Source organism: Myxine glutinosa, chromosome 14 (assembly GCF_964187855.1).
Source record: "Myxine glutinosa chromosome 14, kmMyxGlut1.1, whole genome shotgun sequence".
NCBI classification, from domain to species: Eukaryota; Metazoa; Chordata; class Myxini; order Myxiniformes; family Myxinidae; genus Myxine; species Myxine glutinosa.
The window spans coordinates 30,702,864-30,717,837 of record NC_136274.1 but is presented as its reverse complement, the minus strand read 5'-3'; the positions used below and the strand labels follow the sequence as shown (position 1 = coordinate 30,717,837).

The following is a 14,974-nucleotide window of genomic DNA, read 5'->3' as shown; positions in this document are numbered from 1 at the left end:
TCATTCATCCCAGCAAGCTGGTACTCAATTTGCCGACCTCAGAAGGATGACAGGCTGAGTCAACCCCCCTGGCGTTAATTCAGCGATCGACCGGGATTCGAACCCAGGATCCTAGGATCCCAAGCCGGCACCCTGACCGCTAAGCCAACACCAGGGTACACCATCATTGATGTAGGGAATATCTGGGTCGCTCCTGCGAGATCGTTTGGCTGTCTCCCTGCCACAGGCTTGTTCGAGAGAACTGCCCGGAGCTATACAACAACTTCTGACAGTCGAGTCCAGCACCAGCCTTCACATATAGTGGGGGGACATACCTCCAACAACCTCAGACATATATTTACTTCACATCCAAAGTATATCAACCTGGGTACCAAAATGTGGTAAATTTCACAAGGAACATTGGTTATGACATTTGTTTCGTCATTTGACCTTTCGTTTTTTTGCAATATGCAAATGAGCTAGACACAAAAATATGCATAATTAGCATACCCTATTAAACATATATCCCAGTTATACATATAATGGCTCGTACATCCCGTCTCCAGAAAATGTTAATTGTTAGTAATTAATCACAAATGTATCCTGGGTCCTATTAGCTGACTGATGTCAATATTCTTGTGACTCGTGACCTTGAACTAAGGTCAAAGTTCAAAGAGCATATTTTGGCCACAATTCTGCATTACCATGATTGTGTTCCTATGTGCATCTAATGGTTATTGTTGACACACATTGTAAAATTTTTGACCAACCAACATGAACATGAACAAAACCAACATGAGCAACTGAGCATGATGAATGAACAGTATAAAGAAAAGCATTGGGAACTTGAATCCAAAAATCAATATTCTAGACATCTGACTTATTTTGCTTGATCGCATCACATGGTTAAAATGACATTTGACATTTCACCTTGGGTCAAGGTAAGTAAAGTCAAGTACATGTCAAAGGTGAGTTAATATCAAGAACATATAATGAATGAATGAATGAATGATCGTTTTAAGGCCATTTTTCCCCGCTAGAGTGGGGGTTAGCCTTGCGGGCCCCATGACAATCATGGTTCCCTGTTTGAGGCAATGATTTTATGGCCGGATGCTCTTCCTGACGCCAACCCTTGGTCACGCTCTTATGATGCGCAGGGATACAGTGTGCCTATTCTGAATCGGGGTACACATCGTGATCATTCATCCCAGCAAGCTGGTACTCAATTTGCCGACCTCGGAAGGATGACAGGCTGAGTCAACCCCCCTGGCATTAATTCAGCGATCGACCGGGATTCGAACCCAGGATCCTAGGATCCCAAGCTGGCACTCTAACCGCTAAGCCAACACCAGGCTGGCGAACATGAATATCAAGAACATGTCAACAGAAAACAATAAGCAACATATTTTTCCAGTTTAGGATCCAGCAGAACACATTTGAGATGGTAACTGATGATTGGCATTCAATAATAATGCGAAGTGATGGGATTTACGTGTATGGCGAAGACTATATGTTAATTATGCATATTTTTCTCTAATTAGGTCATTTGCTTATTAATTTGCATATTGCAAACATCTGAGAGGGCAAATAAAAACCACCGTTTAGTGGTCAAAACATGTGAGAGGGCAAATGACAAAACAAATGTCATAACCAATGTTCCTTGTGAAATTTGCCACATTTTGGTACCACGGTCGATATACTTTGAAGTATGGTCACTGTAATGACGTTTGAACTTTGACCTTGAGTCAAGGTCACTAAAGGTCAACAGAAAAAAATGGCGACATCATTTTTCCAATTAGTAGGACCCAGTAGAATACATTTCTAGTGGTTGCCCAAAATTAACATGAACTGCACAGGAACTTGAAATTGAGTACATAGGCCCCCCCACGAATAGGGGGGTTGTTCTCACGAACGGTCATAGAGGTGAAAGGCGAATCGCTGGTTCCATAGAACCAGTTGCTTTGGACAAATGGGCTTCATTAGCCTTGGTAGGCAGCTCATGAAGAAGTAAACTGAATCCAAATCTGTCGCTGCTTTGCACTTCAGATTTTGAAACCAAAAGCTAAGGGTTTGATTGGGTAAAAGCAGGTTTTTTTTTTTTGTTTGGTTTGTTTTCCCTAAGGAGGTGGCCTTTGCATCCGTTAGCCCATGGGCAAGGTGTACAACCCCCATTTTAGTCTCCTGATCAGGGTTATGTGAAACCATGGGAGCAGGTGGTGGCTGGTTATGCAGACTGCTGGCACATATTGGCTGAATGGCCCTGATAGTGGGCAAAGGATTATTTTATTGAGAACAATGGCTAGGATCATAAAAGTCTAGTATCAACTGCCCAGAAGGCAATGGCAAACCACTCCCGTACATGCCAAGGAAACCATTGTGATCATAAATCTGAGAGAAAGTAATGGTGCTAATGAAGAGAAATCAAATAGAATACATTCTAATGGACAGAATATGGAGAAATGCTGTACAATCTACGAACACACTGCTGGGTGCAGACTGTGGGACAGATCATGAACTCATGGTGGCAAAACTACGTATCAAACACAGATCACTAAAGATGAAAAAAAATACAATATTGAGATAGAAATATGATGGCAAACTTTATACAAAGAGATAAATTATATCAAAGATTTATTTTGTGGAATTGTCTATGTACCACCACTGCCTGAGATACCTTTCATGCTCCCTGATGACGCCAGACTTCCATCTCCTGCAGACTTCAATCGCACTTGAAGAATTCACAAGATCGTTCCTGATAGCCCAGGTGGGAAAGCAACCGGCTTGGATGAAATTCCAGTTGAAGTCCTTGGAATTCCTTCATTTGCTGGAAGAATGGTTCACATCATGAACAATATTTTCAACATAATTGATCCCCTAACAAGTGGAGAACAGCCCAAACTGGGAATCCCAAAGAAATCAGGTGTGAGCTTTTTTTGGTGTCAAGAGCATGCATTCCGAAGATTGTAAGTTACAAATCACCTATAGCATTGAAGCTGGAGCCGTGAGGGCAATGCCACGCTGCAGTTTGTTGACTTGGGTGGCTCCATTCTTCATCCACATGATGTCACGGTGTCAAAATCCAGTATTGGACTCCAACGCTCTGCCTGACCAGATTAGAAGCAAGATATTTCATGCCACCATAGAAACAGTATTGTTGTACAATGAGGAAACTTGGATGTTGACCAAGATCATTCAGTAGGAAATTGATGCTACACACCTTCTTTGAGCGGCCTTCATGATATATTGGTCGACACAATCACTGTGGAGCTTGACCAGCATGCCAAGCTCAGACCACCGGACCAAGTGTTACGAGCACAGACTGCGACTAGCTGGACATATTATTCGATCTGAAGGGTATTGTACTCGAGCAATCCAACCCGGCGTCCCACACAACGGTTGTGTCGTGGTCCAAGGACGCACCGGGACTTACCTGGATAAGCTCTTGGTGGATTGTGACACCCCCGATCAGATCTCACCAATACAGCATCTCAGAACATTGGCCAATAATAGGGTTATTCTGACATCCTGACTTAAATGTTTTACATGCATTTTGTACTTGTACCTGTGTTCTGTATTTACGGTAATCATTGGAAATGACATATTATTTTTATGTATTAAAGAAAGAAAATATGAGCAAGAACAAATGTGGATAGGATGTGAAGTACGTTAGCACCTTGAAAGAGCTGGCAAATGGAAAAGCACCAGGTGCCGATGAATTCCAATAGAACTCAAGGTAGATGGGGAGGAGGCAATCAAAATTTGTACACAGTTCTGGAGCAGGTGTGTATGGCCTAAAAAGTGGAAGCGTTTAGTCCACCTGCCATTGCTAAAGAAAGGTGATGGAAGAGAATGTTCAAATAACCGAAAAATTGCGTTGATTTCATGTGCCAGCACAATATTATGAAAGATCATCCAACACCGAAGAGAAAAGTTCATTAAGTGGGAAATACCCGTTGAGCAAACAGGTTTAATAAGAGGAAGAGGTACTGGAGATCGCAAATCTGAGGTGGATCATGGAAAAAGGAAGATGGATACCATCTCTGTTTTTTGATTACAGCAAAACTTGGCGTTACTGATTGTAACTATGACAATAGACAGTAGACAGACAACGACATACGACAATAGACAGACAATCAAATAATTATACAGTCAAGGAATACAAACAGATTTGGTGACAATTGTACTATGACAATAGACAGGGGGTGAAGTCTCTTCCTGGTTCAATCTGTAAAGTGAGCACATCATGAAGAAATCAAACTTGGACGACAGGATGGAGTCGGGATTGGAGGAAGACGTCTCGACAGTGCTGTCGATACCACTCCAGAGGCAGAAAGTAAAAACTACTAAATGAAACTTCTGCAGTGAAGGAAATTGAAAAAGCGGCTGGTCTTTATTTAAACCCAAAAAGGACAATTCTTATCAACGGAGAAGATCGACGTGTTCGGATTGGGAACATCGACCAGCAATGCCAGGATTTACAAAGATCTGGAAAGACAAAGCTATGACGACTCAAAGCAAGAGGAGGCCCATGAATGCTCTGGTATTTCCAGTTGCAATGTATGGATGTGAGTCATGGACAGTGAAGAAGAAAAGAAGAAGACTGATAGTTTTGAAAGATGGTGTTGGAGACTAATGTTAAAAATTCCATGGACTGTCCCTCATACTTTGGACACATCACGCGTGCATAAACCAAGTCTGGAGGAATCGATGGTGGGTAGAGTTGATGAAGAGGAAGAGGCAGACCCTGTATGTGCTGGATGGATTGGTTAAAGGCCACAACCGAAGGGTCTTTGACAAGAGCTTCAGGAAACTGCAGGATGGGGATGTTTGCTGTAATCTGATCGCGAATGTCAGAAGTCTAGACAAAATCTGCAGAACCAGATAAGCTCAGGTGAGATTTCTGATTTGGGAACATTGACCTTTCCGAATATTGAAAGTTTTTGAATATTCACGTTAGTCTGGTTCGACACCAACAACACAATTTCAACATGACCAACTGTAAATTATAGTGGGTGTTTGTATCAGCCAAAAGATTCCACAAACGTGAACAAAAATTTATTACCATCTCCCCCACCCACCCAAAAAAGAAATAATTTAAACAACATTTAAAAACAGTTGACAATGTGGGAAAATTACATGCCCAGACCAGGAATCGAACCCAGGTCCTCTGGCGAACCGTACCAGTGCTCTGCCATCTGGGCGACGCTGACAGTGATAATTGTGATAATTTTCCCACATACGTCACTTAATTATAATGCTGTTCATTTATTTTATTTAAAAACAGGGTAGGATAAGAAAGCCTGAGGGTAAACCAGTTTGTTCCGGTGCTGGTGACCCACATGCAGGATAAAAAAAAACCAAAAAATAAACCTCAAGCATTGCAGTTGTGAACAGGTGAGGGTTACCTGTCGTATAAATTACGGCACAGCAGAGGGTAGGCCGATAACAATAAATAGTTTTCTGGTACAAAGGAGCTGCAGACAAGAATAGATAATTAGAAAACATTTCTACAACTGCTGCTCTTCGATAAGAATCATTAAGAGTAGATGCCAGTGTGGAATATGAGAAGACCTCACCATTTCCTGCGGTCTTTGCCCAGGATGGGTGAGGAAAAGAAGAAAAAAATACCAAGAGTTAAAAATTTAAAAAAGTGTGAACATGTTTCAGGTAACGAGCATGTCCAAGTGCAATATTCCCAGTCTTTTGCTTTTTGCTTCACAAAAAGTAGTCGGCAATCGGCTTCTTAGCAGGAATGCCTCGTTCTTCCTGAGGTGCCGCTTCGAAGATGGTGAACTCCTTCTGAGCGTGTTCATCGAGTTCCAATATTGCTGCCACGTTGCCACACCTGAACAGAAAGATCATCGTATCAAAAGAGGAACACGAGAATTCGGCGACGCTAGCGTAGGTAGACACCGACGAGCAACTCGAATAATAAAACCCACCAATTGAGGGTTGACAAAGATATAAAACCGCCACGGGAAGTAAAATAAACCTGACATTTTGGCCGTTAGCCCTCCCGCGTAGCAGGAACTTCGGGCGTAGGCGAAGGATTGGTACACGCTGCGTGGAGGGACTTTATGTTATTCTCGTCCTTTGGGCTTGCGTTCCCAGATGGATAATGCAAGTTGCTTTTTTAGCTCACCTGGAACGAAGTTCACGGGAGCTTATGCGATGGCATGTTCGTCAGTCCGTCCGTCCAGGGGAGCTTATGCGATGGCGCGTCATCAGTCAGTCAGTCCGTCCGTCCGTCCGTCCGTCCAGGAGAGCTTATGCGATGGCGCATCGTCCGTCTGTCAGTCCATCCATCTGTAAACACTTGAAACTTCTTCTCCAAAACCGCTGAAGGGATTTCGACCAATTTGGCACTAATGATATTTGTTGTGTTGTGACTAAAGTTTGTTCACGGCATTGGAAAAATGGGGGTCTGAAGAGATGCACGGGGCGGGGAGTTGCCCCCCAAAATAGGTATTATTTTTTTGTTCTTACGGTTATGTTAGTACGATTCTACATGCTGCCTTGTCTTCTAGCAACCATTGAAATTGCTTTAAAATACCTTTCGTCAGTGCAGTATACCGTTTATTCTACCAGGTGAGCGCCAGGGGTATTGCCCTACGTTTGTGATTGCCGCACCGCGTAAAATAAGAAAGTTGAAGACGTGAAGGGGAGACAACGTAGTTGTTGGGTGCAAGTGAAGGATTTAGATGGAGGTTAACAGAGTTCAAGATAGGGAGGAAGGATCCAGAGGATGTGGAACACGAAGCAATAACGAGACAGAATAAAACAGTACAAAGAACACGTTAGGCCCCACTCAGAAAATCCCGAACAAGTTGCAGATGGCGAGCAACGTCGAACAAAAACAACAACTTGAGGACGGCCATCGACGCACGCAACGACACTAAACGCTGTATAATGATTTTTACGAGCAACAAGTGCATAATTACCGGTAACAGTAATTTGGAGCTGACCATACGGTGAGCACAGTCTCCTGAAAGTGCCATTTGTACCCTTCCATGACCAGCTGATGGGCTCTGCAGATCATCTCCACGTCGTTAGCCACATTGAACTGCGACACCACATCACTCCCAAACAAGTAGCCAGCACCTCTCGGGCTCACCCCCCAGCCTGTCGTGTCTGCAATTCATAAAAATCGGAAAACAAATTGCAATTTGCATCAGCAACACCGGAAATGTTGATCTTGTGCCGTCGACGCATGCACATTAGCCTGGGATTCAATTCCGGATTCAGCCTGCTGGTTCCATCGTTACTCGGGCACGCCCTTGCCGCTAATGCATTGCCACTGCTCATTCGCGGCAGGAGTTTTGTGCAGCAGCCCTTCCAGCATTACAAACACAAATTTTATTTCAATACCAACAGGAAACATCTGCCACAAGGAAAGATTTGTGACAAGCTTTACTTTATTTAATACTAGTACAAAAATGTACAATGAATAATAAAATACGCCTGCTACAATGCCTAAGTGTAGCCCACTAGAATAGATTAGAACCACGCATAAAAAAGAGAAACACGCAGTACAGAGATTTGATTATTACCTGTACCGTACTCCACGCTCTCATGACGTCACACAGTACTCATCCCCGATAGTGGTACGGCCCAAGTCGTTGTTTCAGCTCGATTCATTCGGCCAAGACAGGATACACTCACTCAAAATTCAATCCCACTCCCTTCAATCCCACTCCTCCCTCCAGGTCTTTAAAACAGCTGTTCACCACCATCTCTTATCTTCCCCTATCCAAAACCTTGATCTTTTCTACCCCCGGTAATTCACCCCAGAGTCCTTGCAGTGTTGATATGTTTTATACCTCTCCCACCTCCCCCCCCCCCCCCCCCCCAAGTCCTCTCGATGTCCCTGCTCTCAAATGTTGTGTTTGTGTCCTTCCCCCTCTCTCCCCATCTTGTCTGCCGCCCCCCTTGTCTTTTGTGTTTTATGTGTCGGTTTGACTTTTTGTGTGATTAATGTTAGTTCTTTCACGAGCCTCGACCTTGTACACAAAAAAAAAAAAACTCGACAGAAAAAAGAACATCTGCAGTGTTTTGGACTTCCAGGTATAAAATAATCACGAGAACGGCACTCGGTAGAGCGCATACCTCCACGAGGCTGAATAGTCCATCGATAGGCCGGATCTGCATCCGGACATGAACCAAAATCGAATCGGCTTGTACTTGTCACCTACCCAACTCATCCACCTTGTTTGGTCATAATCTGTCCAATCTTTTTGGAATATCATGCTATATATTGTTTTTGGATCTATCTCTCAATGGTGAAGAATCACTTAAAATGTAATCGTGTCATATCCGGATTCGGATCTTACCTTGTCACACACACAAACTGTCCACCAAGTCCTGTGTCTAGCTCGTACACAAGCCTTGACTGTATATAATTTTTTTTTTTTTAAGCTGCAGGCAGGAATACTGTAGTGACTGACCTTCTGGGTCCGACCAGAGAAGATCACACATGGGTCCGTCGTGTGGAACCTCTTGCTTTCGGTCAATGGTGCGGATCTGATCCAAGGTTTGGATAGAGGGAGAGAGGCCGCCATGGACGCAGAATATCTGTGCAGCCGCGCAAAGGACAAAATGGGAAATCAAATAATGACGAGATGTTTGGCCTCAGACATTATGATCAACAAAGTGGCGCCAAAACGACCATACCTTGCCGTCAATGATGGCAGACAGGGACAGGAAATCGAAGATTTCCGTGCAGTACCTCCAGACAGCGACGGAACCATACTTGCGCATACATTCGTCATAGAAACCATACACTTGTGTAATCTGCCTGCTTTCATGGTTCCCTCGGATCAACGTAATTCGATCGGGGTACCGTACCTGCAGAACACGTACGAGTTCATAATCAAATAAATGTGTCATCCAATCTCGATCAACGATTAGCGGGAACCCAAACAACACACACCTCAGGCAGCTCATATTTTCCCCCAGCATTTCCTTTAACATGACTAATTTTAATGAAAAACAAATTCTCACCGAGACAAAAACACAGATTTATGCGTAAGGAAAGTTTTGCGTTTCAGTGAGACGTATTGTAACGGTAATTCGCGTTGACAATTATTATTCAGTGACATTGTTGCCACAAAGTATCAAAGGTCTTCTTTTTCTTTTTTTAAATCCAACTGTCAATGTGCTTCCGCATGATACTATCAAACTTGGTCTCGTTCCTTCCATCATTTTCCTTTTCTTCGACTGCATTTCATGAAGGAGAAAATACGCCGAAGCGGTATTGCAGAGCTTCCGTACAGTAGATACCTTCTATTTACTTTCAGCCATTTCTACGTCCACCGGCGGGCTGGCAGTTTTTTTGGGGGGTTTTTTTTTTGTATACAGAGTCGAGGCTCGTGAAAGAGCTAACATTTATCAAACAAACAAATCAAACAAACAAGCAAACAAAGTATATAAAAAGGGGAGCGGTCGACAAGATGGGGAGAGAAGGGGAGGAAGCACACAAACACAACATTTGAGAGCAGGGACATCGGGAGATGTGTGGGAGGGAGAGGGCCTGGGGGGAGGCAGGATAGGTATAAAACGCAAGGACACCAAGGACTTCCAGGAAAGAAGTCGGCACCTCAAAAAAGTGGATTTGGGGTGAAATTAGCGGGGGTAGAAAAGATCTAAAGCAGCGGATCTAAAGCATAGGTTCTTAACCTGGGGGTCGTGACGTACGCGCATATGCGAACAAAATACTGTGTGTGGTATGCACCTTTGTTAGGTTCCTAAAAATGGGCTCAACAAATTGATATGTTATTTATGACACCTTCATGACCCCCGGAAAACCCCAAACGACCCCCAGGTTGAGCCCCACTGATCTAAAGGTATGCACACTCCCCTCAAAGGTGTCTAGACTGGGTTTGGAACCCGAACAAACGATTTCTTCGGCAGGCCGAAACATCAAGGTGTGTGCCCATCCCTCGGATGGACGTTAAACGGGTGTCCCATCTGCTGGCACTAGTTGATGGACGTTCAAGATCCCACGGTGACCTTCGCGAAGTGAAGGCGAGCTATCACTGGCACCCTGAAAATATTCCAAATTCCAGCACTGATTGACTGCTGGGAAGGCAAAGGCAAACCAGCCATAGCAAAATCAACGCCAAGAAACTGCTTCGGCAGAACAAACTCTCCGTGAGGAATATGGCAGAGATGACTATGTAAATTAGCTCATATCGTGTTCCTAGTCAATTATGAAACTGAACATCAAGACCGATGAGTTGACCGATTGACGTCCACATGTTTTTCACCATTTTCATCGTCGAAGTCAAGACTGCAAGGGTCGTACAAGGTCTTGTAGTCATGTGCCAATTCAATTACTTGCTCAGACAAACCAAGTGTAAGGGGCAGCCATAATTGTTCAAAATAAATTATTATCTCTATCTCTATATCTATCCGTCTCTCTCTTTCTGTCTGTCTGTCTGTCTGTCTGTCTGTCTCTCTCTCTCTGTGTCTGTCTGTATCTCTCTCCCCCTCTCTCTCTGTCTATATCTCTCTATGTCTATATCTATATCTAGTATATCTCTCTCCTGTTCGTTCATTCATTCATTCATTCCCTTGCCAACTGCACCCAATTATAGCCCCACTACTCTACTGTCAGTTCAAAGATTGGTCTACAAGTCTGTCTTGTAGAAAGAGAGAAAGAAAAGAGAGAAAGAAAAGAGAGAAAGAAAAGAGAGCCCATTCTCCCCTTTATGCTCCAAATTTCTCAATTGAGCCTTATTATGCCTTTCGTTCTATTTTTGCCATTAAAGCTTGCACACCGTCCATTTTGGTTGGTGGTCCATCGTAATGCTGCGAGGGGTGCTCTCCCGCTTTGATCAACTGTATGGCTGTCCCTCCACCGACGTCAACTCAAATAAGGAATAATGACCTTTCTTACATTGTATAGTACCTGGGGTAACTTATGAAAGCTTGCTTCTAATTGGTGGAGAAAAGCCGATGACAAAAAAAGCATTGCTGGCCTACTGGCCAGTAAATCCAGCACTTTATGGCCTAATAGAGAGTGCAAACGAACACACACCTTGAGGGCGAGCAGCAACAGGAAGGTTTCTACGCTATAGAAACCCCGATCCACAAAATCACCGAGGAAGAGGTAGTTCGTGTCAGGGATTTCGCCGCCGATCTGGAAACGGAAGAGATTTAATGGTACGGATCAGATGGACATGTGGACTGCAGATCAAGCAACAGTCGAATGAGAGAGAAGAAAGAGGACACGCACGTACCTTAAACAACTCCTTCAGGTCATAAAACTGACCATGAATATCACCGCATACCTAAAGGAAGGGGACGGGGCAGGTGGGAGCGGAGGACACGCATGGAATGCAAGGTCAGATGAGAGGGGGAGGGAGGAGGGGGACATAGCAGCTGTGGCAAGGAAAGCAAAAGGATTTGTTGGCAAGTCGAAAGAGAGGTGGCTGGACCACAAATAGATCGCTGAACTCTCGAAAGCTTCAAAACGTTTCGGACAAAACAAAATATGATTGACTACCAATGCCTCTCAGCCTGTGCACCACCCCAACCCCACCCTCCCATCACTACACCCTCCCCACAACCCCCCTCCTCCCCCATACACACACACACACACACACACACTCCCATCACTACACCCCACAAACACCCTCCCCACAACCCCCACACCCTTCCCCCTCCCCACACACACACACCCTCCCAACTCCACAACCCCACACTCCCATCACTACACCCCCACCCTCCCCACACCCTCCCCACGACCACCACTCCCCACGACCACCACACAAACACCCCCCCCTCAACCCCCACTCCCCTTCCCCCCACACTCCCAACCGTCTCCACCTCCACATCCCTACCCCCAGACCTCACACTTACCCCCCCCCCCCCCAACACACACCACCCCGACCTCACACACACCACCCCCAGACCTCACACACACCACCCCCAGACCTCACAGTCACACACACCACCCCCAGACCTTGGTCACACACACCACCCCCAGACCTTGGTCACACACACCACCCCCAGACCTTGGTCACACACACCACCCCCAGACCTCACAGTCACACACACCACCCCCAGACCTTGGTCACACACACCACCCCCAGACCTTGGTCACACACACCACCCCCAGACCTTGGTCACACACACCACCCCCAGACCTTGGTCACACACACCACCCCCAGACCTTGGTCACACACACCACCCCCAGACCTCGGTCACACACACCACCCCCAGACCTCACAGTCGCACACACCACCCCCAGACCTCAGTCGCACACACCACCCCCAGACACCACCCCCAGACCTCTCGCACACACCACCCCCAGACCTCTCGCACACACCACCCGCAGACCTCTCGCACACACCACCCGCAGACCTCTCGCACACACCACCCGCAGACCTCACACACACACACCACCCGCAGACCTCACACACACACACCACCCGCAGACCTCACACACACACACCACCCGCAGACCTCACACACACACACCACCCGCAGACCTCACACACACACACCACCCGCAGACCTCACACACACACACCACCCGCAGACCTCACACGCACACCACCCGCAGACCTCACACGCACACCACCCGCAGACCTCACACGCACACCACCCGCAGACCTCACACGCACACCACCCGCAGACCTCACACGCACACCACCCGCAGACCTCACACGCACACCACCCGCAGACCTCACACGCACACCACCCGCAGACCTCACACACACACCACCCGCAGACCTCACACACACACCACCCGCAGACCTCACACACACACCACCCGCAGACCTCACACACACACCACCCGCTGACCTCACACACACACCACCCGCAGACCTCACACACACACCACCCGCAGACCTCACACACACACCACCCGCAGACCTCACACACACACACCACCCCCAGACCTCACACACACCACCCCCAGACCTCACACACACCACCCCCAGACCTCAAACACACCACCCCCAGACCTCACACACACCACCCCCAGACCTCACACACACCACCCCCAGACCTCACACACACCACCCGCAGACCTCAAACACACCACCCGCAGACCTCAAACACACCACCCGCAGACCTCAAACACACCACCCCCAGACCTCACACACACCACCCCCAGACCTCACACTCCCTCCCCCACCCCCTCCCCCCTCCCTCCTCTACAACCCCCCACCACCCCCATAAAATCAGCAGGGAAAGACCCGTTGTGAGCTCTCGGAACAACCTTGTCGGTCTTACCGTGACGGGGGTGTCCACTCGCTGTACGTTGCTCTCCTCTGCCAGGATCTCTCTGCCGGGGAACCCAGGAAACAACACAGAGTGAGTTGGGCCTGTATCCTGGAACTCCATTGTAAAAGGGCAGAGTACAAAGAGAGCAAAGAAAAAAACCCCGAGACAAAGAAACCACAAACCGGGCTTTGCTGCAGAGGGATTTCACTTCCCCCTCCTTGATCAACTCGCACTGCTTCAACTGCTCAATCCAGCGATCAAGATCACTCAGCTCCCCCATGACTGCGGATCGGATGCTCGGGGAAGCGACGGCGATTCGGCGGAGGCCTAGCGAAGGCTTCCCGGTCAAACGCCAAGGAAACGCCGGTTCCACGCGCTCAATCTCCGTGAGACGTAAACTATTAATATTAGTATTCACCAACACCGGCTCGCACTACGTTCTGACAACAGAGCCGCCGGCATGTAGATAAAAAGTTATACTAAAAAAAAAAAGTAAATAAAACAACAACTAATTAAACAACTTATACATTTCCACAGCGGGGCGGAAATACTTGCGTCACGTGATTTACAACTACCTCAGTAACTATATTAAGTTTTAAATCCATTCGAATAGTAATAATGCTCTTTAGATCTATATTATATCGATTGTACAAAGTATATGATATTTCACTAGTTATTATGTGATTGAAAATGATACAGCTAACTTGACACCGAACAGCGCGCAGCCTATACACCGCCCAATGAAATGAAATGTATTTGTCCGCAAAAATGCAACATCTCACTGTCAAAAAAAGCTCACCAAATTAGAATAAAATAAAGTCATTCAACAGACAACTATAGTATATGATTTTTATCAACCGTAAATGATTCCAGTTGCCTGAGAAAGAAATTGTATACTGTGGCGGGCACAAGGGGCAATAATTCCGCGCACCAGTGGGTGGCGCGAGCGTCCAGGCGGGGAACGAAAGCACATGCCCCACCTTCCGACCGATCGGCCACGCCCGGGGACGAGGTGTGGCCTCGGGACATATATGCGGGCTCTAAGCTCGAGCCCGCCCAGTGCTGAAGTACGAGCTTTGAATAAAGACTCTTTGTTATACCAACGCGTTGTGGCCTACCTCTCTGGCAATCGAGTTATGTGTACGCAGCACCACACTGGTGACCCCGATTGGTTCAGCCGTTGCTGACCACCAAACACGCCATGGCTACCAACGCCGTCGCAGTCAAACTCCCGGAGTTTTCGGAAGCGCAAGCCGACGTTTGGTTTTTGCAAGCCAAAGCTCAATTCCAACTCCGAGGCATAACGGCGGACGAGACCCGGTACGACCACATGGTCGCCGCCCTCGGGCCCGGCACTGCCGCCCGAGTCGTGTCCATCCTTCGGCGCCCGCCGGGCGACAACAAGTACGAGGCGCTCAAACGTCTCCTCATCGCCACGTTCGAGCTCACGGAGATCGAATGGGCCGACCGCCTCCTGGACATTCCCGCCCTCGGTGACACACGACCATCCATCCGGATGGATTCCATGCTGTCCCTGCTTGGAGATCAGCCCCCGGATTTCTTATTCCGGGTGCTTTTCCGACGCCAGCTACCTGCACAGGTACGCCTCGCGCTGGCCGGTTCCAAAATAAAGGAACCCCGCGCTCTCGCTGGAGAGGCCGACAAGTATTTTGCGGCCTGCGACACACGGTCGGCGTACGGTGCTACCGTAGTGGATCCCGGCGCGGAGGCTCCAGCGCTCCCGACTTCCCTCGTGGCC

At 47.1% G+C, this 14,974-nt stretch overlaps 1 protein-coding gene across 1 annotated transcript; it reads right to left on the bottom strand.

The window, feature by feature from the left end:
- Positions 1 to 5,019: 5,019 nt before the first annotated feature.
- LOC137439564 (serine/threonine-protein phosphatase 4 catalytic subunit) lies at positions 5,020 to 13,802 on the bottom strand. The gene is made up of 8 exons (XM_068135439.2): positions 13,398 to 13,802; positions 13,225 to 13,276; positions 11,220 to 11,270; positions 11,018 to 11,119; positions 8,650 to 8,823; positions 8,424 to 8,550; positions 6,921 to 7,110; positions 5,020 to 5,824 (listed from the first exon to the last, which is right to left on the bottom strand). Exons 1-8 carry the CDS (start codon positions 13,493 to 13,495, stop codon positions 5,695 to 5,697), a joined length of 924 nt encoding a protein of 307 aa, XP_067991540.1. The 5' UTR covers positions 13,496 to 13,802; the 3' UTR covers positions 5,020 to 5,694.
- Positions 13,803 to 14,974: the final 1,172 nt, after the last annotated feature.

What these genes read in the sequence shown, in the direction of transcription:
- LOC137439564 (XM_068135439.2), bottom strand. Translation starts at nt 13,495, where the DNA reads ATGGGGGAGCTGAGTGATCTTGATCGCTGGATTGAGCAGTTGAAGCAG. An exon ending in GAGTGGACACCCCCGTCACG is followed by an intron (nt 11,271 to 13,224) that starts GTAAGACCGACA and finishes CCCTTCCTTTAG; the next exon opens with GTATGCGGTGATATTCATGG. An exon ending in ACCTGAAGGAGTTGTTTAAG is followed by an intron (nt 11,120 to 11,219) that starts GTACGTGCGTGT and finishes TTCCGTTTCCAG; the next exon opens with ATCGGCGGCGAAATCCCTGA.